The 23202-nt window shown below is 54.0% G+C and overlaps 1 protein-coding gene across 2 annotated transcripts in view; it reads left to right on the forward strand.

Moving 5' to 3' along the window:
- igf2bp1 (insulin-like growth factor 2 mRNA binding protein 1) overlaps positions 1 to 23202 on the forward strand; it is a 54511-nt gene that overhangs the window by 22706 nt on the left and 8603 nt on the right. The window contains exons 3-14 of one of the 2 annotated variants that reach the window (XM_015362358.2): positions 15181 to 15229; positions 15409 to 15460; positions 16454 to 16517; positions 18070 to 18360; positions 19670 to 19804; positions 19908 to 20030; positions 20327 to 20462; positions 20560 to 20682; positions 21234 to 21353; positions 21939 to 22013; positions 22159 to 22290; positions 22425 to 22538. In XM_015362358.2, coding sequence (XP_015217844.1) covers positions 15181 to 15229; positions 15409 to 15460; positions 16454 to 16517; positions 18070 to 18360; positions 19670 to 19804; positions 19908 to 20030; positions 20327 to 20462; positions 20560 to 20682; positions 21234 to 21353; positions 21939 to 22013; positions 22159 to 22290; positions 22425 to 22538 — 1414 coding nt within the window. The remainder of the gene's footprint in view (positions 1 to 15180; positions 15230 to 15408; positions 15461 to 16453; positions 16518 to 18069; positions 18361 to 19669; positions 19805 to 19907; positions 20031 to 20326; positions 20463 to 20559; positions 20683 to 21233; positions 21354 to 21938; positions 22014 to 22158; positions 22291 to 22424; positions 22539 to 23202) is intronic. The other variant, XM_006638360.3, reaches the window with a different exon arrangement.

The raw sequence follows: 23202 nt of genomic DNA on the forward strand, positions 1-23202 counted from the left end.
CATGTACCCCCCCAAAAAAAACAAAAAAAAACCCTTCCTTCGTCAACGTGTTGCCGAGGGGGGGCCCACACACGCCCGGAAACCCCACTATCGGGGACTGCGGCAACTTCCACAAAATGCGCAACGGCGAGAGCTGGTCGGTGTTTGTGAACGCGCGCAGGTGGAAGAGCAACAGCGGGGCTGGGGCTGACTTGTTTTTTTTTTTATTATTTATAACCTTTTCAATACTGGAGCCACCCCGATTGGAGACCCTCCCCCTTTCTGGTGCGGCCGCGGGTTCTCCTCTCACTCCACACAAAATGAAGGCTCTCCTTTAACTGGGGCGGTTATCATGGAGCCGAGCGTGAACTTTGACCCAGAGCGGAGAGACACGTCATTTGCCCTGCCAGATGGATTCCAGCGTCGTTTTTCTTCGCCATCTCTGCCTCCATACCACCCACCACACCGACCCCACCTCTTCCAGGATCCTCTGAAAGGGAACAGTCCGCACGCGCGTTGTGCAAATTTGCCTTCAAACACGCGGCGTGTTTCCAGCAGGCGCCTGCGCAGAGCGCGGCTTGTGGCTCTGCCTCATGAATATGTCTGCTCCTCAGATCTCTCTTAAAAGATGCAAAAGAGCACATTCACGTGAAGGAGATTATGAGAGAATCTTTTTTTAAAAAAAAATACTCTTTTCTTGTAGTATGTAAACGGTGTGGTAGATTATTGAGGTTTGGGAAACGCGAAACTGCATTTAAGGTTAGAGGAGTTGTTCTGTCTTGCTTTGTTACGCCTAACCTGGTGTAATCAGTGGGGCTTGGTCACTTTTACATTCTCCCCCAAACTGGCTGCCTTTCAAAGTGCCCTGCCCCCCACTCCGGCCCTTTTCAGCCCAGTAACCTGAGCATTCCTAATCCCGGCCGGGGTCAGAGGGCAGGGAGAGACGTTGGGACGTTGGGAATTATCACGGCGCTGGGGGGGGGGTAGGAGATGGGAGTCCCAGGAATGTGTGTGTGTGGAGGGGGGGTGTCGAGCTGGGCCCGTGGCGGGGGGGGTCTGATAAGCCCGTGCAGGTTGAATCTCGGCCTTTTGTTCTTCCTTCCTGCTGCTTCGCGCCCGGAGCCGCCTGGCCCGGCTCTTCCGCCGGGTCCCGCCGGTTCTGCCCTCCCGAGTCCGCAGGGCTCCCCGGCAGGAAGAGCCGCGTTCCCCCTCGGCTGCCCCCCGCCCTTCCGGCTTCAGCCGCCAACGTTTCCAGGCTTGTCTTCAGGCACACGAGGAAGAAGACTCTGCCTCCTGGCTTCCTTGGCTGTTGCGGTCCAGTCGCCGGTCCTGGCTTGGCGGCGGGGTGCCTGAGCTGTTATTTCATCTTTCTCGCTGTGGCCGGTCACTGGCCTCAGCCGTCGGACCTGAGTTCTGGTGGGCCAGCTTGGTAATGGAAGCAGGACTTGCTATGGGCGCCTTAAGGTCAACCAGACTGAAAGACCTCCCCCTCCCCCCCATGTGCATGTGCAGGGGTCTTTGGTGTCAGTAGTTCTCTCTAATTTGCCCTTTAATCTTATGGTGCAGGACTACGTTTCTACAACACAAGGTGCTAATGCAGCCTAACTGGGCTGGTGCTGTCTTATTGATTATTTTATTCATACGGTATCAAAACCTAGCCTTTTAATTCTGCGCTTGAGATTTTTTTTTTGCCTTGGAAGCATAAAGTAACATCAAAACGTCCCAACATGTAAACTGTGAACAGTCTGCTGTGGGGTCTGTCATTTTGTATGCCTCAATAATACCTTCATAAATGATTGCATGGAGCACCTTTGATCCCAAAGGATCTCAGTGGGCTTTATGTAGCAGCCGCCCCCCATCTCAGTAGGTCAGGGGGAGGAGTGACACCTTTCAAATTCACAGTTTCAGGTTGCTGGAACGGTGGATCAGGCTGCCACTCGGAAGCTGATATGCTTGTTTTTTTTCTCAAGGAAGCGGTCTCCTCCCGTTTCGTAAACTTGCACGTTCTTGCAAGTGGCGTTTTCGGACTGCGTCGGGTCACTCGGTGACTCGTGAACGCGCCCCAGTTAGCCTCTGCTTTCACGCTTGGGTCTGTGGGGACTGTGTCCCCCACATGAGTATGGAATTTCATCTCGGTTCAGATAAAACCCAGAGTCCATTTTTGGAGCTTTTGTTATGTAACAAGACTCCCCTGATAAGTCCTTTAAACATTCCATAACCATATTAAACGCATTTCTAATAAAACCCGAGTCCGTCCTGTTAATTGCTTTTAATGATCCGTGTCCGGGGCTTTTCTGAAGGAGAGGAGGGCTCTTTTGTGGGGCTGAAAATAGATTATGCCACTAATCTGCGCGGTATTGAAGCTGTAGTTCCACAGTAGGGGCCAGACCGATGGAGGAGAAGATTAATTACTGGATGTATCCATCGAAGAGCTCCTAGCACGGCGAAGTATTCTTCTTGTAATTCCGGCATGTACGAAAACCCTTGTTTTCTTCAACTTCAGCTTGGTGAGCATGATCAACAGCAAAGCAAAGATTTTTTTTTTTTAGAAAAAGTCTCAAAATATCTTTCACGTCTTGACATTTCTGAAGAGGGGGCCTGTGGAGGAATCCCACACCCCTCCTTTTTATTTCAGCTGTAAAACAAACGTTCGGAAATACATCACAGAATGAAATGATCTGTGAAGCTGTGGAGTCCTTCCCTTTTGTTTTCCCAAATAACGGATTAATTAATTCTCACATTTAGCACCTTTGATCCTGAACGATCTTAATGGGTACCAGCAGCCGCGTTGCACAGCCGGTCAGAGGGGAGGGGTGGATGAAAGGGGAACTGTAGGGTTGTTAGACGGGCTGAATTCCACTCTGGACTTGCACAAGGAAATTAGGGTTTAATGCCAGCTCTCTGAGACATTGCTACAGGGTCTTTAGTGAACAGTTAGTCCAGACCTGGGTAAATGTCCCCTCGGAAGAACGTCTGTGGTCACCTTACTGCGCTGTTGGTTTGGAATTCTGGTCCAGAGGAGTAAAGGCCACCTCCTGATGCCGCAACACCACTCCCAGCAGCAGCCTGAATTCCTTTTAGAGGAATTCCCATCTGACTGGGGCAGTGTGGTGGCTCTGTGGTTCAGGATCTGCGCCTGTGGCTGGGAGGTTGCCAGTTCGTATCCCGCGGGCGGCAGAGGAATCCTACTCCGCTGGGCCCCTGAGCAAGGCCCTTAACCCCAACTGCTCCAGGGGCGCCGTATAAATTGCTGGCTCTTTGCTCTGAGCGCGAGCTTATTTCTCTGTGTGTCTCATGGAGAGCAAGCTCGGGTATGTGAAAAGATGAATTCCTAATGCAAGAAATTGTATAGTGCCAATAAAGTGATCTGATCTTATCTTATAAAGGACCTCGCGTGTAAGATCAGGCTACAGGGTGGTCATGCAGCTCCCTAACTTGCGTTGTGCGTGTTCTCAGGTACTCCAGCACCTTCACTGTCAGTTTCCAGCGTCTCTCTGTGAGGTTACAGCTCATTGTACAGCCACATCATCAGATGGCTTCACAGTTCTGAGACAGAGCTCAGAACCTGATCTTGGCTTTTGATTGCAAAGCAAGACTCCGTATGTGCTCCACCATGGAGCTGGTTCACGAAAGGCTCTTCTCTGATGAGGTGCCGGCAGTTACTGCTGTGCTGGATGGGTGGCTCTGTGGCTCAGGATCTGTGCCTGTGGCTGGAAGGTTGCTCGTTCAAATCAGGCAGCCGGCAGAGGAATCCTACTCTGTTGGGCCCCTGAGCAAGGCCCTTAACCCCAACTACTCCAGGGGTGCTGTACAATAGCTGACCCTGCGCTCTGACCCCCAGCTTCTCTCCCTGTCTGTGTGTCTCATGGAGAGCAAGCTGGGGTCTGTGAAAAGATGAATTCCTAATACAAGAAATTGTATAGGGCTAATAAAGCACCGTTGTTGTTGTTGTTGTTATTGGTACTTCTGTGTGAAGTTAAGGGAGCAGGTCAGGCTGCTGGGGGTCAGAATAAAGGGGTGAGGCTGCTGCTTTGTTCCCGCAGCCTGCAGTGAGATAGGGGTGCCCTAACTGCTGCAGACAGTCTCCGTGCCAGGCTGGGGGGGATCACTTAGTGCGCGGTCAGGTCTCAAAGAGCTCTCTTCTTGTCGGGTAGCTGTGTTGGTGAAGAGGTGCTTCTTGTCCTGCTTCAGCACCAGGGCTGAGATTTGTATGTGATCTGATTTCTTGCAGGAATTAAATATTTATTTGGACTTTTCTGCTTTCTGGTGCTTGGAGAGCCCCCATTAAAATTTTATTAGCCAATTATGTTTCCTTTTTTTTATACATCTTCTCTTGGTGATGGTATTGATATTGTGACTACAATACATTGTCGGGCTTTCTCCCTGTTTCTTCGTCTCCTTGTGTAGTCGCAGTGTTTGGTGATTATTACAAGCCCTTTGCCTCTCAGCAGTGTATATTATAGCATTTGTCCATCTTTATGAAAGGGGAGCAGTGGGTTGATCTTTTAATTTCATTGTGCAGTTTATGATTTATTACCAGACTGCAGCTGGGCAAATATTTTGAATAGTTTAGACCTAGGGTATAATCACAAGTGCGTTTACAGTATACAGTAATTCACTGAGCCTGTTCAATTCTGACATATGTGCCCTGATTGCATATACGTAACCCTGTTCTGTGCTGCCATGTCTGTATCTCTGCAGTTCAGTCAAGTGTGAGTGGTTTACATCAGTTGAATGTTCATGTTAGTTGTTTTACTTGGAAAGTGCTTCAGCTGTGCTCTGGGCACCCCTCTGGCGTTGTTCGTATAATTTAGCATTGTAAATTGTTCTGCGAAACAATTAATTTCCGCAAATTCTCCTAGCTCCAATACACACAGGCACTGAAGAAGGAAGCATTTCAAACCTCAGGTGGTGCAGCAGTAAAATGCTTCCCCCTGCCATTTCCTGTCATCCAGCTTTGTCGTGTTTTTGTGTTTGCTGATTTTCTGTGCACATGAAGCTAGGGTGAATAAGACTCCCATCTGCACACAAGTTCCAGGTTTCGCTATTTCTTCTCTATATAATCCACCACCAAGAGTTAATGTCTCTTACCTACATTGAGTAAATTGAAACTAATATTATCATCACAGCGTACAATCAGATTTCAGGTTTTGCAATAGCCTGCATCTTGTAAGCCCTGAAATGGATCGTAATGCAGCGCAAGGGGAGTTCGAAGGAGCACGTAGCACCCGCGACGCTGTAGCACGGCGGCGAGCGAGACGCCTAGCTTCTCCGGGAGAGCAGGGGTTAACGTCAGCTCAGCACCTCCTGCTTGTGTGGTGACCTTTGACCCCCGGAGGGGGAGGGGGGGTGCTGCAGGGCAATGGGGGATGGGCCGGTGAGCTGCTAGCTGTTGATTAGGTGGGGTGTCTTTTATTTTTAATGCGGAGTGCGTGGAGGCAGAGGGGGCCGGCGATGAGCTGAAGGAGTATGTGTTGGAGACCCCCACACATTCGTTTCAGTGCATTTGACTTCCTTCTATCCACAATCATTTCCCATTTCTCCAAGCCCTTTGGCCTCGAAAAGTCGTGAGTGTGAGGAGTTCATCTGGACCGACTTTTCTCGTTTGGAAAAGGAGGCCGGGTCGTAAAACGAGAGCCCACTTTCTAGTTAGTACCAAACTGACCCAGCGAACCCCCCCATCCAGCTGTTCCTCGAGAGGGACCGGGGTATCGGCTTCAGCAGTATGGCTGGCCAGTCTGTCCCCGCAGCCCTGTGTGCGCCTGCCCTGCCTGGTTTCAAATGCAAATTTCCTCTTGTGCTTTGTGTTTCAGCTCACGTTTGGAATGCGCGTTCGGAAAAACGTTTTCTAGATCTTCCTCTTCCTCTCCAGTGGTGAACGTTCGTCGGTTATCCGGAAGAGCCGCTGTTTGTTCCCCCCCGCCCCACTCAGTTCCGGTTTCATTTCAACTTTTTCTTTTTAGTTCTGCTCTCCCTCTCGTTAGAAGGCAAGTGCCTGATATGGAGACCTACTCTCTGTGTGCAAGTAAGGTCCTGACAAGTGGGAAAACGCTAAATCGCAGAACTCCAGCGGCTGATGAGCAGAGGGGCGCGCGGCTCGCTTGGCGCTCCGGGACGCCTTTTCAGAATCGTCACTGTCCGGTGCAGGCGTAGCCCTCAATCCGCCACACCGCCAGAAATTCCAAAAAAACAGGTGGTGCGTGTGGATCCATTCCTGCAGGCAAAGACACGCTGGTCTGATGTGTGCAGGCTGATTGTCTGTGTAGCTGGACGTATACGTGTGAGGGGATATAAAAGCACAGGAGACTTGCATTGTGTCCAGTTGCGGTTCTTTGCTGCCTCACAGGGTGTATATGCGAGTCCAGTCTGCTAGGCGCCTCTGTGTTGATCGCGCAAGGTCAGTCACTCAAACCGTGATCTGCTCATGGCCACAACAACCTCCCCCTCTGGCCTTGACCGACATGAGGGGCGTCTCTGGGCCCCCCTCCTCTAGGTACCCTTCCAATCGCCCCCTGGGGGTCTGACCGACACACTCCTTGGGGGTACTCTGATACCCACTCCTACACACCCCCAGGGTGTACTCCTGTACCCACTACACACCACCTGGGGGTACTCCTGTACCTTCGGCATGCCCGTATCCTATGGGCTCAGCGTGTTCGCGCTGCAGGGGTCTCTATGAGCTTCAGGACCAGCAGGTAGGGAGCTGATCTCGGCCCGCAGGGGTCTCACCCCTCAGGACTCGCTGACCCCTCAGCCAGTGCAGCCCTGCCCATCCTCCTCCACTGCTGCTGCTAAGCAGGTGTGTTCGCTTTGCAGCTCCACTCCTGCCCCCTCTGCCATTCTCCAGGGCTCTTCTGGTTAGTGATCGATGAGATAGGAACTGGGTATAACGTTTCTGTCCATCTAAAAGAGTTGTCTTTGGCATCACTGTACAAACCTGCAGGAAACAAATAACACTTGACATCAAATAAATACACGTTAAAAACAAACGTGTCCTAAATAGTCCTAAATGTGCAAAAACACTTCTAGACACACCTCTCCCTCAGCCTGTATTCCTCTACCATTTCACATCATCCGAGAGCTTCATACAGGGGGCGGTCACTGAGCTGCGTTTAATATACCGACTGCACAGGGAGCAGCAGAGTTCTACTACTTTCTGGGAATTCTGAACCACCTCCAGGAAGGCAGCAGATGGAAATGGGAATGGAGAGGGTGGGAGGGGTCGTCAGTGACCAAGTTGACTGCAGTGGCATGCAGGGTATTGTTTATTTGGGAATGCTGTGAGTCCTGGGCTCCCCTGGCTGAATTGTTCCCAGTTGTGGATCATAGATGAAGGAGCCCAGCCCTGCCCTCTCTCCCGTCCCCTGGTAGATGGGCAGTGTGGGTGCTGTGGAGGTGGGGGTGTCAGCTGCTGCCCGGCGTGTTTGCTGTGTGTGGCAGGGTGTCGCTGGTGACACTAATGGGGTGCCCCCCCCCACTGTAATACGCCGCAGCTGGTGTGGTGAGGGGTTGTCGGGGCAGAATGGGGTGGGCCGATTCTCGGTCACTTGTGGGTGCCCCCAGATGTTTGAAGACCGGGCCTCTCTGTCCCACGCGTGTCCTGGAGTGGCTCGGCCGGAGAAGGAAGTCTTCCTCCTCTGCTGTCGCTCTGCCTCCCAGCACGAGCCTGCAGTTCCCCCCCAGCGCCTGTGGGGGGCGATGTGCTCCAGCCCTGGCCTCGGGTCGCGTGTTCCTGCCCTTGCTTATGGCGAAGTGCCGGGGCAGGGGCGCGGGCTGTCCTCGCTCCTCCTCGACCCGGAGGAGGGTGGCCCCGACGCGCCCTTTAACGGATCAGCCGTTGTCAAATCGGCGATTTCGAACTGGGGGGGGGGGAATCGAAACATAGTGTTGAGCAATCAGAGTTTAAGAGCAAGAGTTTTCCTCTTGAAACCAAAGACCCTGGCAGCTGTCATTAAGACTGTGCTGGTATCTTCCAAGACAGCCGGAGAGTTTAAGAGTTGCTTTGGGAGATTTCCCTTCACATTAAGACTTTTGTAGTTATTTGGGGTTTCTCTGTGGGCGTGCCGTAAAGTGAACGGGACCCCCTGCTTCTCCGAGGGGGCTGTGTGTGCAGCATCAGCCTCGTCTGCCCTGGTGACCACTCGCATGTTTAAGGGGAGCTGAAATGTTCTCTCCTGTGTATTTTTTTCATTCACCTTACTGTCCCCAGTCGGTTCAAACAGGCGAGTGTGACAATCAGGGGAAAAAACGGATCCCCTCCTTGTCCTCGTGTGTAGACGGAGAATCGGGCTTCGGGAAAGTGTGGCGTTGGCCACACTGTGGTCGCCCTCCCCCCTGCCCCCTCCGTGTGAGAATGGGGGCCTGCAGTGCCCGATCTCTCCTCTAGGACCCCCAGCTCCGGCTCAGGCGTGCTGGTGAGCGTTCAGTCCCGGTGCTCAGCAATCACGTTTGCACGGTGTGAACCAGGTCCGGTTTTCTGAGCGCAATCCGGCGTCTCTGCGGCAAAAGAATCCTATTGTTCGCTTTTTTTCTGTAAGATCTGTTTGCTCCACCTCTGGTCGGCTTGCTAGAGAAATGACAGGAAGTTGCAATGGAAAATATGCACAGTTAACTTCCTGTGAACGTTTCCTGCCTGACCTCTGACCCCTGCGTGAGCTGTGGGCCTCACATGGTTAACGGGGGAGAGTCTTCAGCCCTGCTCTTCTTCATTCTTCCTGTCAATATTCCTCCATTCACCAGCCGCAGAGAGAAATCTCTCTAGTTTAACGTCGCTAAACAGGGGGACGTTTCAGAGCTTTTTAAACCTCCAGCGGAAAACTTAACTCAGCTGACTTTTTTGCTCCGACAACAACAGAAAAATCTTAATTCACAAAGCATGGCTAGTAAGTCAATGAAAATGATTTTCCACAATTAACCAAAAAAACTCCTGGCCTCGTTAAGCGCTTGTCCCGGCTTCTGGGCATCAAGTGTGAGCAGGAAAGGGCACAGCCCCTGTAATGTGTTGTTGTTTTTTTGTATTATGTTTTGCACTTTTTTCTGGATTGTTTTTGGACATCTGAAGAAGCCTGGAAACTGGAGTTTGTCTGTTAACCCCTGTGCTCGGAGCTGCCCCTTGTCAGGAGTGTGATTAATTCCCAGTGTTGCGGTGTGCATTCACCCCGCCATAGAGAGAGCTCATTGTTCTAACAAGAAAGTGCTCCTGCCGAGCCCGGTTGCTTCTCTGATCTATAATGGGATGCTATAAGTGCTTTTCTTATGCAAAGGAGACATCTCTCTATTTTGCAATAGAAATTAGCATTGTTACAGGGATGGGTGGCGGGGGAGGGGGGGGAGAAAACTTCTGAGGGCAGTTTTGTTTTGGTGAAAGCCACGTTCTCAGTGGTAGATCTCTATTGTGCGGTTGTGTGTGTTGGGGGTGGGATGGAGGGAGTGGGGGTGGGGTGGGGCGAGTGACTGTTGAAGCCCCAACTGCACCCCCCCCCTCCCCTCCCCTCCCCCAGCTCAGGGTTAGAGCGAGCAGGGGGGAGGGGCGGCCAGGTTAGAGGTCACAGGAAATGGTGTAATCAGAAGTCATGCTGAGGAGGGGGAGAGGAGAGGCTGTTTGAAGACGGTGGTGAGCTCCGCGCCGGCACAGGACGCCCTGACAGTCACATGATCCCAGCTGCCAGCATGTCACGTGTCCCCGGGAGTTATCTCAAACCACGGGACGTGGTCTCGTCACCCTCCTCGCTCGCCTGGGCCGAAACCCCTGAAACATGGGCCCGAGTGCGACGCCCCTGGACGAGCGGCGCCCTGGGTGTGGGCTTGGGTGCTGGCGTCCTGGCTGGGCGGGGGGGCAGAGAGTTGGCGAAGCCCTGGTGGAGCGGGCTGAGTCCACCCCCACCCCCTTCCCCATCTGCAGCAGCAGTTTGCGCTGCGCTGGTGACCCCCCTCACCTCTCTCACCATTGTGCTAACAAAGCCGGGCCTGGAGGGGGGGCTTTGAAAAGGATGACCCCTCTCGCCTGTCCCACCCCCATCACACCCCGGCTCCCATCCATAACTTCACCACCCGGGACAAAAAGCAGGATCCCCTGCCCCCTGGCCTGCGCCCCACCCCCCGGCCCCTGTACCTTTGACCTGTTTGTGAAACTGCAACACTGGGGAGGAGGGGCGGGCCAAGTCCCCCATGTGCTGGCAAGCCTGCTTATCAATGAACTATAAACTCTATTGAACTATTAGCTATTGTTTAGAGAAGATACAGCAGGTTAAATATTGGGATGATACAGTGGAATGTAGTTGTTAACCTGTTCTGATTTTAGTTACTCATTGCAGATCAAGACAAGGGAGATGAAGGATAATTGTTCTCCTGCTAAATAGTTCGCTAATAGCCGTGCTTGTACTGCAAAGTCCAAGCTTTATTTTCTTGCGTTCGGTTCCGCACAAACTCTCCATGAGCGGAGCTGGTCGGGCTGTATTCTGCACCTGTGGAAATGTGATATGAATAATACAGGGCATATATGCTGTACGGCTCTGATAATTGAGTGGTTAGTTGTACCGAAGCTGAAAGTTATGTGAGCTTAGGGGGTCTCTTCGTGAGTCGCCCCCCTTCAGCTCTCCGTGGTGCCCTCTGAGGTCAAGCGACAGAATGATTTAAAAAGGCAAACTTTTGGAATGGCTGCATTTTTCATTTTTTCAAAAGTTAGTCTCGACTCTCGGCAATAAAATCAAACCACCCCCCTCTTTTCACGACAGGAGCTGAACCTGTAATTCCATGCCCACCTTTTAGAACTTTCAAGAGCAGGTACGAACGAGTGCGGGCGGGATCCCCAGAGATCCAGTGGATCGGCGGGATCCCCAGAGATCCAGTGGATCGGCGGGATCCCCAGAGATCCAATGGGTAAAACTGGACCCCAAGAGATCCATTGGATCGCCAGAATCCACTGGATCTCTGGGGATCCCGCCCGCACTCGTTCGTACCTGCTCTTGAAACTCTGCACTCTGGATCCAAACAGGATCCAAAGAGTGGTTGATTTAGGCATTTGCAAATATAAGAAAATACTGATCGGGAGAGATCTAGCTTGAAGTGTTCTTTTGGTGATTTGATTTCCTTCTGTTCGGAAAGCACACCGAAGAGCGCGGGAGACCGGGGTGAAGCTGCCCAGACAGTTGTGCGGAGGGGGCCGGGGGCCTGCTGGCTCCGTGCTCCGCTGCAGGGGCTCCGCGCCGGGATTCCCAGCTCTCTCCGGCCTGCTGCTGGCCTCCTCACTGAGCCAGCTGCTCCCGGCCTGGCGGATTACCCCTCGGCACCTCGAGCGCGGCGCTGTCCAATTAGGCCCGGCCCGGGTCGCGGGGTTAAGAGCATTGATTAGGCTGTGCTAATTTAGGGATCTGCGGATGAGGCGGTAAGGAGGGAAGATGGGTGCTGAAGGGTTTGGAGGAGAGGGAGAGATCGGGAGAGGGCGTGAAACGGGCAGGAGGCTCGTGGGTGTGAGCTGCACAGCTCGGAGGCCCACGCGGTCCACATGCTTCCACTTAACCCTTTATGAGCCATGTCTGGAGCACGAGCACCTTGAGGGTCTCCGGTTTCCTCTTTCTCGTCCTGTTCGCTCCGTAAGTCCCTCCTAAAGCTGCTGGGTTTTACTGTACCCCCCCCCCCAGCCCTGTGCATTTTTCTGGAGCTGCTCACACCCGGCCTGTCTGGTGTGTTTCCACGCCTCTCCCTGCTGATCCTGCAGCTCAGCCAGCTGTCCTGCACTCTGGTGCGCCCTGGTGCAGCGCGGTGATGTGGCAGCTGGGTTGGCGGTGTAGTGCCTGGACTCTGGAGGCCCCCCCCTTTAAAAAAAGGGACCCGTGACTCAGTTCTGGTACCTTCAGGGCCTCGGACCTGAGCGGCTTTGGGCACGAGGAGGTGAGGTCGGGCAGCAGGTTTGGAGGTTTTCTGGGGAGGGGCCGGGGGCGAGGACGTAGGGCTTGAGGTCACAGGGAGGTATCTGCAGGTCAGCTCAGGATGGGGCAGCACCTGGCCACACAGAGGCAGAGATCAGAGGCCACTCGGCCCCGCCGTCTACCGAATCTCTTAGTGTGCAACAGCACCTTGTTGTTGCTGATTTTCCTGATCACTAGCTGGGAGCTGGGATGTTGTCGTCTTCCCTGGGTGGAGATCTTCTGTCTCCCTCATTTTGAGAGAGGAGGCTCCCGGGTGCTCTGATGTGGTTGACACGCTGTCTCCTGCTTATCCCAGAGACCAAACTCGTACCCCTCCCTCCCCCCCTGCATACGCTCCCACCCCTCCAACAGGGCTCTTGCAGAGTGCAGGAGCTCTTTCATGGCGCATGTCTGTGTGTGGTGTCTGTACCGCTGTCTGCGTCTGACTGAGGAAGTTTCGGTGCTCTTGGCTCTTGTGCATGTGTGTGCACACTCTTGTTTTAGCTTGCGTGCACTGGACGTCCTCACTCTTGCTGGTGTGTGAGTTGATTGTGCACACTCTTTGTCACTGTGTGTGTGCACTCCTCTCAGCTTGTCTAAGTGTCTGTCTGGGTAAGTGTGCCTGTGTGCGCACTCTTTTATGTGTGTGTTGTCTGTAAGCACTCTCGTCGCTGTGCATGTGCTGCATGCGTGCTCTCTTGTGTGTGCATGCTCTTGAGTGTGCACACTCTTGTCGGGGTCCGTGTGCACTCTTGGGTGTGCACACTCTTGTCGGGGTCCGTGTGCACTCTTGGGTGTGCACACTCTTGTCGGGGTCCGTGTGCACTCTTGGGTGTGCACACTCTTGTCGGGGTCCGTGTGCACTCCATGTAGCATGTTTACTCCATTGTACTTTTTGGACAATCAGTCTGTATAAACCTATGCACATTTTGCACATATTTTATTGTTTTTACAGTGACTATGATCAGCACATTTTGCACACACCTATGTATTTATTTTTATTTATCTTGTTTGTCTTTTGTTTTATAACTATTCTGATGTCTGTTTTGCTTGTCTTGGGCTGGACTGCTGTAACACACCAATTTCCCTACGGGATTAATAAAGTCTTATCTATCTATCTACACTCTTGTGTGTGCGTGCGCTGAGTGTGCACACTCTTGTCGGGGTGCGTGTGCGCGCACTCCTGTCAGCTTGTGTGGGGGGGCAAGCCGGCGTGTGCAGAAGGAGTGCTCCAGTTGTGCGTCATGGAGTTTATTTTGTAGAGGCTGTGTCTGCGCCTCTTGGCTCCTGGCCTTGTCTGTCTGTCTCCCTGCAGTTTTACTACAGTGCGTCTGTGTGTGGCTTCGGAGGCAGGGTGAGGTTTGGGCTTTTGTAATTGGAACGCTGGCAGGCCGCACACACCAGGGACGCAGGTATTTCTTGGCAGATGCTGGAGAGGATTCCTGGTTCCCCGCAGCTGTGGGGAAGCAGGAGGGAGGGGGGAGGCTGGGATGAATGAAGCTGCCGCAGTCACAGAGCTGTGGTTGAGCTGTCCCTGCAGCTGGGGCTGTGAATGGGAGGAGGTAACCAGAGAGCCCAGGCTGTGGGGGAGGAGGATTGACTGCCTGATCTCTCCCTGGGAAGAACTGGTGTCGGATATTCAATGCCTGGAAAGCGTGTTAAACTCTGAAGATGCAGCACTGTCAAACAGCATGTTGCTTACCTGTGTCTTGCAGGCTGTGCTCCCTGATCCCCAACAGTCTGGATACTTTTTCAAACTGTGAAATGACTAAATAAAACAATCCTTTTTTGTATTAGTTTAAAGCGTCCCGTTGCACAAACCGCCTACGGCAGTCCCCTCTGTACCTCACTTTTCACGATATTTTCTGAGATGCGGGCCTTGTCTTCTGCGTCTTTTTGGAATTATCCGTGTCCCGGGGTTTTGCGAATTTAAAGTGTTGAAACGAGGTGCTTGATCTTTCCTTCAGCAAAAGAGCGTTTCTTCCCCCCAAATGAGAGAGAGCTGTCCGGTACTGACAGTGTTCATGGCTTTGTCTGCTTGTGGAGGACCGTGTCCATACCGGTGGCCCTGGGACGGCTCGGTCCGGTCCCGTTCGCCGTCTCGCGGATACACCTGCGAGTGTATACCTGCGCTGCTCCCTGCTTTCGGCAGCCAACGGGAAGAGCTGCAGCAGAGAGAGGGAGTCACTCTGGCTGTGATCTGCTTTTTAATTAATTAAAAGACGAGATGTGCCCGCACTGCAACACAGGGGTTCTGTCCCTCTCTCCCTCGTTCACTCTGTCCCTCCTGTTCTGCTCCGCTCCTCCGGCTCGACCCGTGTGCTGTCTTTCCTGGACCCGGTAGTGTTGCAGAATGAACGGGATTTCCAGCGTTGTGCATCTTGTGCGGTGATGGGTTGACTGTGATCTGTGCTGCTGTAGCTGTGCTCTCCTGAGGCTTGTTGTGTGTGGTGCGATTGCCATTGTTGTGTCCTGTGCTGTGATGGATTGACTCCGATCTGTTGTGTTTCGCTGTGCTCTCCTGGGGGTGGTTGTGTGTTGTGTGTAGTGTGTGTGATTCCCAGTGTTGTCTTGTGCTGTGATGCAATGACTCTGATCTATGCTGTTGTAGCTGTGCTGTCCTGGTCAGGGGGGCAGGTGTCGGTGTGGCTCAGATCAGGGGGAGTTTCTGCCCCCCTCCCTGTTATTGTACTGGATTTAACCAGTCTGTGCCAAACTCCCCCACTGCTCATTGTGTTAAATATCGCACCGGTTTTTCGTGATCACCTGAGCTGTACCCCACACTCAGGTGTGCTTGTGCCTGCTCCGTTTTGTGCACGGCATTGTGTTGTATCCGTGTCAGGGCTGTGGTCTGAGACTGGACCCTAGCCGGGGTCTGGTTCTGTTCTGTTGGGGCTCGGTGGCAAATTTGATCGTGCCGGGACCTGTCACCTCCAGGGCAGTCGTGATCGGAATGTGCGAAAAGACAAATTCAAGAAACTGTAAATGGCCAATAAAGTGATCCGATCTTGTCTCATACCTTGCCACCATGTGATTCTCTGCTCTGGAAGAGGTTTCGAGCAGGGAGCTGCGAAGGAACAGGGGAAGGTTTATTCCCTGCTGGCACGCAGCGTTTCGGCCGGGGAGCTTCTCCGGGTGACAGGCAGCCGAAAGGTTGTGCCCCTTCTCTTCCAGGAGGGAACAGCGCTTCTCCTGTGCCTTTGCTGTCCTGTTTTAGGGACGCAGCCTGTCCTCGGATCCCCTCCCCACATCCCCACCTCTCTGACCCGAGCTTTGTTCTTCTGTGTTCATTCAGGACCCGGAAAATCCAGATCCGAAACATTCCGCCACACCTGCAGTGGGAGGTGAGTCCGAGGTCCTGGGGGGGGGGGTAGCGATGCCTGGGTTGGGCGGGCTCAGGTTAAAAAATCCTACTACTGGGAGGGGGGCGGGGTGTCGTGGGAGGGGCTCAGAAACGGAGGCGTCCCCTCTGCACCCCGGGGTGCTGTCCCCCCCCCCGCTCACCCACTCTGTGTTGTTCCAGGTCCTGGACGGGCTGCTGGCCCAGTATGGCACAGTGGAGAACTGCGAACAAGGTAGGATCTCTCCCTTCCTCCCCATCTCTCGTACCCGGGTTCAAGCCCAGAGCCCTTGTTACCTCTGAACGCCACGGACCTCCTGAACTTGTTAATAATAAGAATTGCTCACGCTTCTATAGCGCTTTTCTGGACACTCCACTCAAAGTGCTGTACAGGTAATGGGGATCCCCTCCACCACCACCAGTGTGCAGCCCCACCTGGATGATGCTCCAGTCTGCTCACCACACACCAGCTCTCAGTGGGGAGGAGAGCAGAGTAATGAAGACAGTTCAGGAATGGGGGTTATTAGGAGGCCATGATTGGGAAATTTGGCCAGGACACCAGGGTAACACCCCTACTCTTTTCAAGAAACACTCTGGGATTTTTAATGACCACAGAGAGTCAGGACCTCAGTTTTATGTCTTAATATGAAGGATGGCGCCCTTTTACAGTCTAGTATTATTATTACATTACATTAACATTACTAGTGTCCCTGTCACTACACTGGGGCATTAGGACCCACGCAGATCGCAGGTGCTGCTGGTCCCACTAACACCTCTTCCAGCAGCAGCCTCAGCTTTCCCAGGAGGTCTCCCATCCAGGTACTGACCAGGCTCACACCTGCTGAGCTCCAGTGGGCTGCCAGTTGTGAGCTGCAGGATGATGGAGCTGCTGGTTACTGCGACTTCAGGAGCACTGGTCTCGATGGGTGGGCTGGCGCCCCTAAAAACCAAGAAAAAGTCACCCCACTATGCTGGCTCATCGCATTGACTGTTTCCTTTGTGTTTAGCGCTTTATAAATAAGCCCATAAACGCTAGTGCCAAGCCAAAAAACAGTACCAGTAAGAATCAATGTGGCCTTGTGCTTTTTGCTGGAAAACATGGCTGGTCAGTGACCCCTTAAAGAAATGGGGGACAAACCAGTCGATGGCATCTGGGTTCAGAGGTGTTTTCATTTGGGGGGGCAGGGGGTCAGCTGAGCGCGTCGTGACGTGTTGTCCTCTCCCTCAGTGAACACGGACAGCGAGACGGCGGTGGTCAACGTCACGTACGGCACGCGGGAGCAGGCCAGACAGTAAGCCCCTCGCCCCGCCCTTCATCCGGGACCCGCGCGTCCGCGGGCGGCTCGCGTGCTTCCGCTGCGCGAGCTGCTCGCTCGCTGGCAGCCCGAGAGACGAGGATGAAACGAGCCGCCATTTTTTTCTTTACAGCCGACATGGCGGTAACCGTCATTAACGTTTACGCCGAAAACCGCAGCAGCCCTTGGCGGTGAGCTCTGATGGGCGCTGGCTACAGCGGACCAAAGGGTGTGGTGAGGTCGTGGTTCACACGGAGAGGCTAAAATATTGTGGAAATCTTCAGAGGAGAGAACTGAGATGAATGATACATTAGAGATAAATGCAAGGAAAAATTAAAAGACCTAGCGTCAGCACCCGGCACACCTGACCCCTCCCACTGCCGGGAGCGCGCAGCAGCCGCGCCACCTGCTGGCGTCTCCGCGTACAGCAAGATGGCCGCGGGGCTGCGCTTTCTCGCTGCACCGACTGCGACACGTCGCCTCTTTTCATTAGAACTGTTGCTGTTCTTTTCAGTGCATTGGTATTGTCGAGGCAGCCCCTTGTTATGACAAGTTTGGCGATGGGTTCCCCAAAGAACGTTAGCAGTGTGAAGGGGAGGAGGTCGCTGAGCCCACCCAGGCTGGCTGGGCGGCAGTAACTGCCCCAGCCGAGGGTGTGGGCTTGAACAGCACAGCTGAGCCCCCGGTGTAGAGAGGCGCCACATGCTCCTTCCTCTCCTGCCCACCTGTGCTCTGGGGCTCCTGTTTCCACTGTCGGTCCGCTCGAGATTTTTTTTGTTTTGCAGGTGCCTTTCCAAATCTAAAGTATTTCAGATTCTTTCAGAACACCCTGTTAAGCAGAGGAATACAGTCCATTGCTCATCTCCAGAGCAGCAGCATTTTTAATCACACGATGACCGAAATTCCAAAAAACATTCTAGATGAGGTCTTACAAGCTCCTTGCACAATTCTGACATCCCTTGATTTAACCTTTTTTAATGCTTTCCCATGTGTGACCAAGAAGCATAAAAGACACAACACAAACTCTACAACATAACATCACTTTATTAGCCCTATACAATTTCTTGCATTAGGAATTTGTTTTATCGTATACCCCAGCTTGCTCTCCCAGAGACACACAGACAGGGAGAGAAGCTTGGGGTCAGAGTGCAGGGTCAGCTATTGTACCCTGGAGCAGTTGGGGTGAAGGGCCTTGCTCAGGGGCCCAACGGAGTAGGATTCCTCTGCTGGCTGTGGGATTTGAACCGGCAACCTTCCAGCCACAGGCGCAGATCCTGAGCCACAGAGCCACCTCTCCGGCAATTACAAGGCTAATTGGTGTTTTTAAATCACCAGTGTTGTGTGTGGGATTACATGTGTGTGCATGTGATTGTGTGCATGAATGTGATTATATGCTTGTTTGTGATGTGTGTGCGAATGCGGTTGTGCACACGTGTGTGTGTGTGTGTGTGTGCAATAGTGTTCAATCCGGTCTTGCGTCCTGTGCAGGTGATGAGTGTTTTGCAGGATGAAGGTGTGTTCTAACCCTCTAACTCCGTCCCGTCTGCAGGGCAATCCAGAAGCTGAATGGCTACCAGTTTGAGAACAACGCTCTGCGCGTCTCCTACATCCCGGATGAGCAGTCGGCCTCCCAGGGCCAGCAGGGCCCCGACAACGGGCGGCGCTCGGGGTACGGCAATCGCGGGGGTCCCCGGCAGGGATCCCCGGGCGCCGGAGGACCCTCCAAACACCAGCACGCCGACATCCCTCTGCGGCTGCTCGTGCCCACGCAGTACGTGGGAGCCATCATCGGCAAGGAGGGCGCCACCATCCGCAACATCACCAAGCAGACCCAGAGCAAGTGAGTGCGGCGCTGGGGGGGGCGCTGGGGGTGGGGGGCTCTGACCGCTGCCCGTGTGGCACCCGAACAATCTCGGAAGGCTGTGCAGCAGTTTCCTGAAAGTCACGGGCTTTCCACATGTGTGGCTTGGCTGCCCGTTGCAGCACAGACATGCTTTTCCTTCATGGTGGAGGGCTGTTATTGTGTTTTTGAGCTGATCCATTACAGTTCAATTGTTTCTGCTTTCTAAAAACCGTGGATTTACCTGTTGCGCTAAAGGCACGCTGGACTGGAGGTTCCCTGGCAGCAGGGCTGGGGATGCTTCCCAGAGCCGGATGAACAGCACAACACCGCCACCTGGTGGTATGTGTATGGAAAGCTGGGTGTGAGATTTACAGGCCGATCATTGCCAGCCCGAAGCAGGGACCCAGAGTCTACAAAAGGGCTGTTATTTACTACATGGGCTAATGAAACAAAAGAGTTTAATGAATTGACTTCATCACTCTGCTCTCTTCCCCACTGAGAGCTGGTGTGTGGGGAGCGTTCTGGCGCACTATGGCTGCCGTTGCATCATCCAGGTGGGGCTGCACATTGGTGGTGGTGGAGGGGATCCCCATTACCTGTAAAGTGCTTTGAGTGGAGTGTCCAGAATAGCGCTATTTAAGTGTAAACAACTATTAATTATTATTATTAACTTTGTTACACATCCACACCCTGCTTCTGTAATCGGTATGACTGGTGCTCGCCGTTTTTAAAAATGAATTCCTGACACGTACGCACTAGTTTGGGCTCTGGACTCATAACTGGAAGGTTGCAGGTTCAAATCCCAGATGGGACACAGTTGTTGTATCATAAAGCAAGATACGTGGGTCCAGTTGCTCCAATAATATGTCTGACTTTATAAGTGGGTACAAATGGAAGTGGCACCGATACTGAAATATGAGCTAATTAAGGATAAAGAAACTGTTCGTTCTTGAGAACGGTCATCAGTACATCTCTCCCAGTGGAGAGAGACAGGCGGGCTCTGGAGCTGTTGGTCAATGACGAGAGATCATGCACCACGCTGACACAAGGGTGATGCACTCAAAACAACAATCTGAGACTGACAGCCTGTATTGGGCTCAGATTGGGCTGGAGTTTCCTGTTCCCAGCTCGGCTGAGTATTCCCTGAGAGGGTCCGCTCTCCCAATGCATCGTCTCCGAGGGGGCGTGGCCGTTGTGGCTGATCGTGGGCTCCTGTGCCCTCAGCTTGTCTATAACCTGTTTCTTGCTTTTCCGATGGTCTCCTGGTGCCCGACTGTCACCAATGCTCTCTGTCCCCCTCTTTCAGGATCGACGTCCACCGCAAGGAGAACGCGGGCGCAGCCGAGAAGCCCATCAGCATCCACTCCGCCCCGGAGGGCTGCTCCTCTGCCTGCCGGATGATCCTGGAGATCATGCACCAGGAGGCCAAGGACACCAAGACGTGAGTGCGGAGCTGCTCTGGGCTGTGCGAGGGATACTGGTGGGGGAGTGGCCGGCTGTCGTGCAGAGGGGTGTGAGAGCTGACGGCCTGTCTGTCCCCTCAGGGCGGATGAGGTGCCCCTGAAGATCCTGGCTCACAATAACTTCGTGGGACGTCTGATTGGGAAGGAGGGGCGGAACCTGAAGAAGGTGGAGCAGGACACGGACACCAAGATCACCATCTCCCCGTGAGTCTGTCGTGAGGGACTCCCTCTGCACCTGTCTGACTCTCCTCTCCCTCACACTCCTCTCTCGCTCTTCTCCTTCTCTCCTTCGCTCTCCTCTCCCTCATTCACCTCTATCTCTCCCTCGCTCTCCTCCTCCTCTCCCTCCCTCTCCACTCCTTCATTCTCTTCCTCCTCTCCCTCATTCACCTCCTCGTCTCCTTCATTCTTTTCCTCCTCTCCCTTGCTCTCCTCCTCTATCTCTCTCTCCTCTCCCTCACGGTCTCCCCTCACGCTGCTCTCCCGCCCCTGTGCCCCAGGCTGCAGGACCTGACCCTGTACAACCCGGAGCGGACGATCACGGTGAAGGGCTCGATCGAGGCGTGCTGCCAGGCGGAGCAGGAGATCATGAAGAAAGTGCGGGAGGCCTACGACAACGACATCGCCGCCATGAACGTGAGTGGGCGCGGGGCCGCACGCAGCGGGGGCGGGGGCGCGTTCTCGCCGAGCGTCGTGGGGGGTGCGAGTTTTAACACTCTCTTTCTCACTCCAGCAACAGACTCACCTGATCCCCGGGCTGAACCTCAGCGCCCTGGGGCTGTTCCCCCCTTCTTCCGCCATGCCCCCTCCTCCCCCTGGCAACTCGGCCGCTGTCGCCCCCTATGGCTCCTATGGGGTAAGTGCACCTGCTGACCTTCGCTGTGCAGCCGGACAGCAGGATTTGAACAGGAAGTGCATATAGCTGCACAACATGCCTGGCAGCCTCTTGTACTTCTTACTGTGCCTGTCTGTGCCCAGGTAAATATTTAGGGATCTGAGGTTCTGAACAACATTTGATGCATTTGATCCTGTGTAGTAGTAGTAGTGGTAATAATTCCTTACACTTGCGTGTTTAGCACTTTTGTAGACACTACACTCACCCTGGAATTTTTAAAGACCACAGAGAGTCAGGACCTCAGTTTTACGTCTCATCCGATGGACGGCACCTGTTTACAGTCTAGTGTCCCCGTCGCTATACTGGGCCATTAGGAATCACACAGATCGCAGGATGAGCGCCCCCTGCTGGCCCCAATAACACCTCTTCCAGCAGCAGCCTGGTAGTGCATGCTTTAGCTGTGCAGGAAGCTTTGGGATGTGCATGTGGTCCTCGTGAAGGGGAAGCAGGCAGGAAGCACTGCGCCGTGACCCCCCACCCCCTGCGTGACGCTGCCGCCCCGTGTTTCCCAGCAGGCCCCGGAGCAGGAGACCGTGCACGTGTACATCCCCGCGCAGGCCGTAGGCGCCATCATCGGCAAGAAGGGGCAGCACATCAAGCAGCTGAGCCGCTTCGCCGGAGCCTCCATCAAGGTCAGTGCGGGGTCCCCTGCTGCCAGCAGCTCCGGCCAAGTGGGACTGGGGCTCCCCACCAGCTGGGCCGAGTGGGTGTGGGGTTCCCCGTGGACGGGGCGGCCAGTGGGAGGCGTCCTGCCTGCAGATTGCTGGGAGTTTCGGAGACGAGCAGCTCGGACAGGCAGGCGTGAATGTAGGTCTTCCTTCTCCCCGCCCCCCCCCCCCCTCCCCCCTCCTCCCCTTGCAGCACCGAGGCTGCAGACGCCTGGGCAGAGCAGAGCCACAGGCGCTCGGCCACCCCAGACCGGCAGAATGCAGCACGGGGGGGGAAATCTGCCCTTTCGGACCTCAAAATAGAAGTCCCGAAGACGGAAGGTCACAGCTGCAAGGAGCTGTTTTGTTTCTGAAAGGTTCCAGGAGATCAGCTCCGCCCTTTCGGCAGGGCTGCGCTTCCTACACGCCCACCTGGGCTCCAGGTGCTTTCAGTGCAGTGCAGTCTCCACACCTGTGTCTGGTGCCCGGGCTCCACTCTGCCTGTAAGATGTGTGTAAGAGGAGACACTGCAGTGGCACTCAAACCCCCCCCCCTGTCTGACCCCCCCAGATCGCTCCTGCTGAAGCGCCAGACTCCAAGATGCGCATGGTGATCATCACAGGACCCCCCGAGGCCCAGTTCAAGGTAAAAGGTCAACGCTTGAGCCCCCATGACCCCACGACAGAGAGAGAGACCAGGAGCGCGAGGAGTCTGAGATCCGATCCGGCTGAGATTAGCCAGGCGCTGTCTGTGTCCTGGCTCTGGTCTGACCCGTCTGTGCTTCTCTCAGGCCCAGGGCAGGATCTACGGCAAGCTGAAGGAAGAGAATTTCTTTGGGCCCAAAGAGGAGGTGAAACTGGAGACGCACATCAAAGTAGCAGCTAGCGCCGCTGGCAGAGTGATTGGCAAAGGAGGCAAAACGGTAAGACAGGCAGGGGCCTGCCTGGGGGAGTGGGCGCAGTGTGGGGAGTCTGGGTACGGTGATCAGCCAGGGTGCACGCAGACGGCTGGGGCACCCGCAGGCTGATAACCTCAGGGCCCCCCCCCCCTCCCCAGGTGAACGAGCTGCAGAACCTGACGGCCGCAGAGGTGGTGGTCCCGCGAGACCAGACCCCGGACGAGAACGACCAGGTCATCGTCAAGATCATCGGCCACTTCTACGCCAGCCAGGTGAGGCCCTCAGAGTCACCTGACTCAGACCTCCAACGCACACTGGAACTTGTAAAACCCCCCAATTTACATCACAAAGTGTCCAGGTCTGCGCAGCGCCATGTTCTGCAATTCAGAATGAGGTGGCAGGACCTCTGGTGATGTGTTGCGGCCTTGTTACATTGTAAACAGGCGGGCTTGTGAAGACGTGTCTTTTAATCCAATAGAAATACTGCTCTCAACTTCAATACGGTTTTGCCAAACAAATACTTACAACTTAATACAACTCTGCACGCAGATCAGGTTGGCACATTTCTGCGGTGAAATGTTCTGCTGCACCACCTGTACTTACTCACTCCTACACCCCAGTACACGAGTCATCGCTGTGAGTAGTGAGCAGGAGGGGACCGTCTCACGCCATAACTCTCGTGAGCTCTCAGTCTCGCCCGTGTCAAGACCAGTGGTTTGCGACAACATGGCGACTTAACAGTACTTCCGGAAGTCCACAGTTTTGTGCTTGATTCCAAATCTGTGAAGTTTTTCTATAACGTCAATGAATTTATTTACCAAGACTTAATGATCCCCTTGAATGTACTGGCATTAGCTTTCTGAGGAATACTGCAATTTGTGCTCTTGTGCCAAATCGTTCCTGTTGCTCTGTGCGCAGAGCTCAAGCCCCGAGCAA

This window comes from Lepisosteus oculatus, chromosome 28, assembly GCF_040954835.1.
Source record: "Lepisosteus oculatus isolate fLepOcu1 chromosome 28, fLepOcu1.hap2, whole genome shotgun sequence".
Taxonomy (NCBI): Eukaryota; Metazoa; Chordata; class Actinopteri; order Semionotiformes; family Lepisosteidae; genus Lepisosteus; species Lepisosteus oculatus.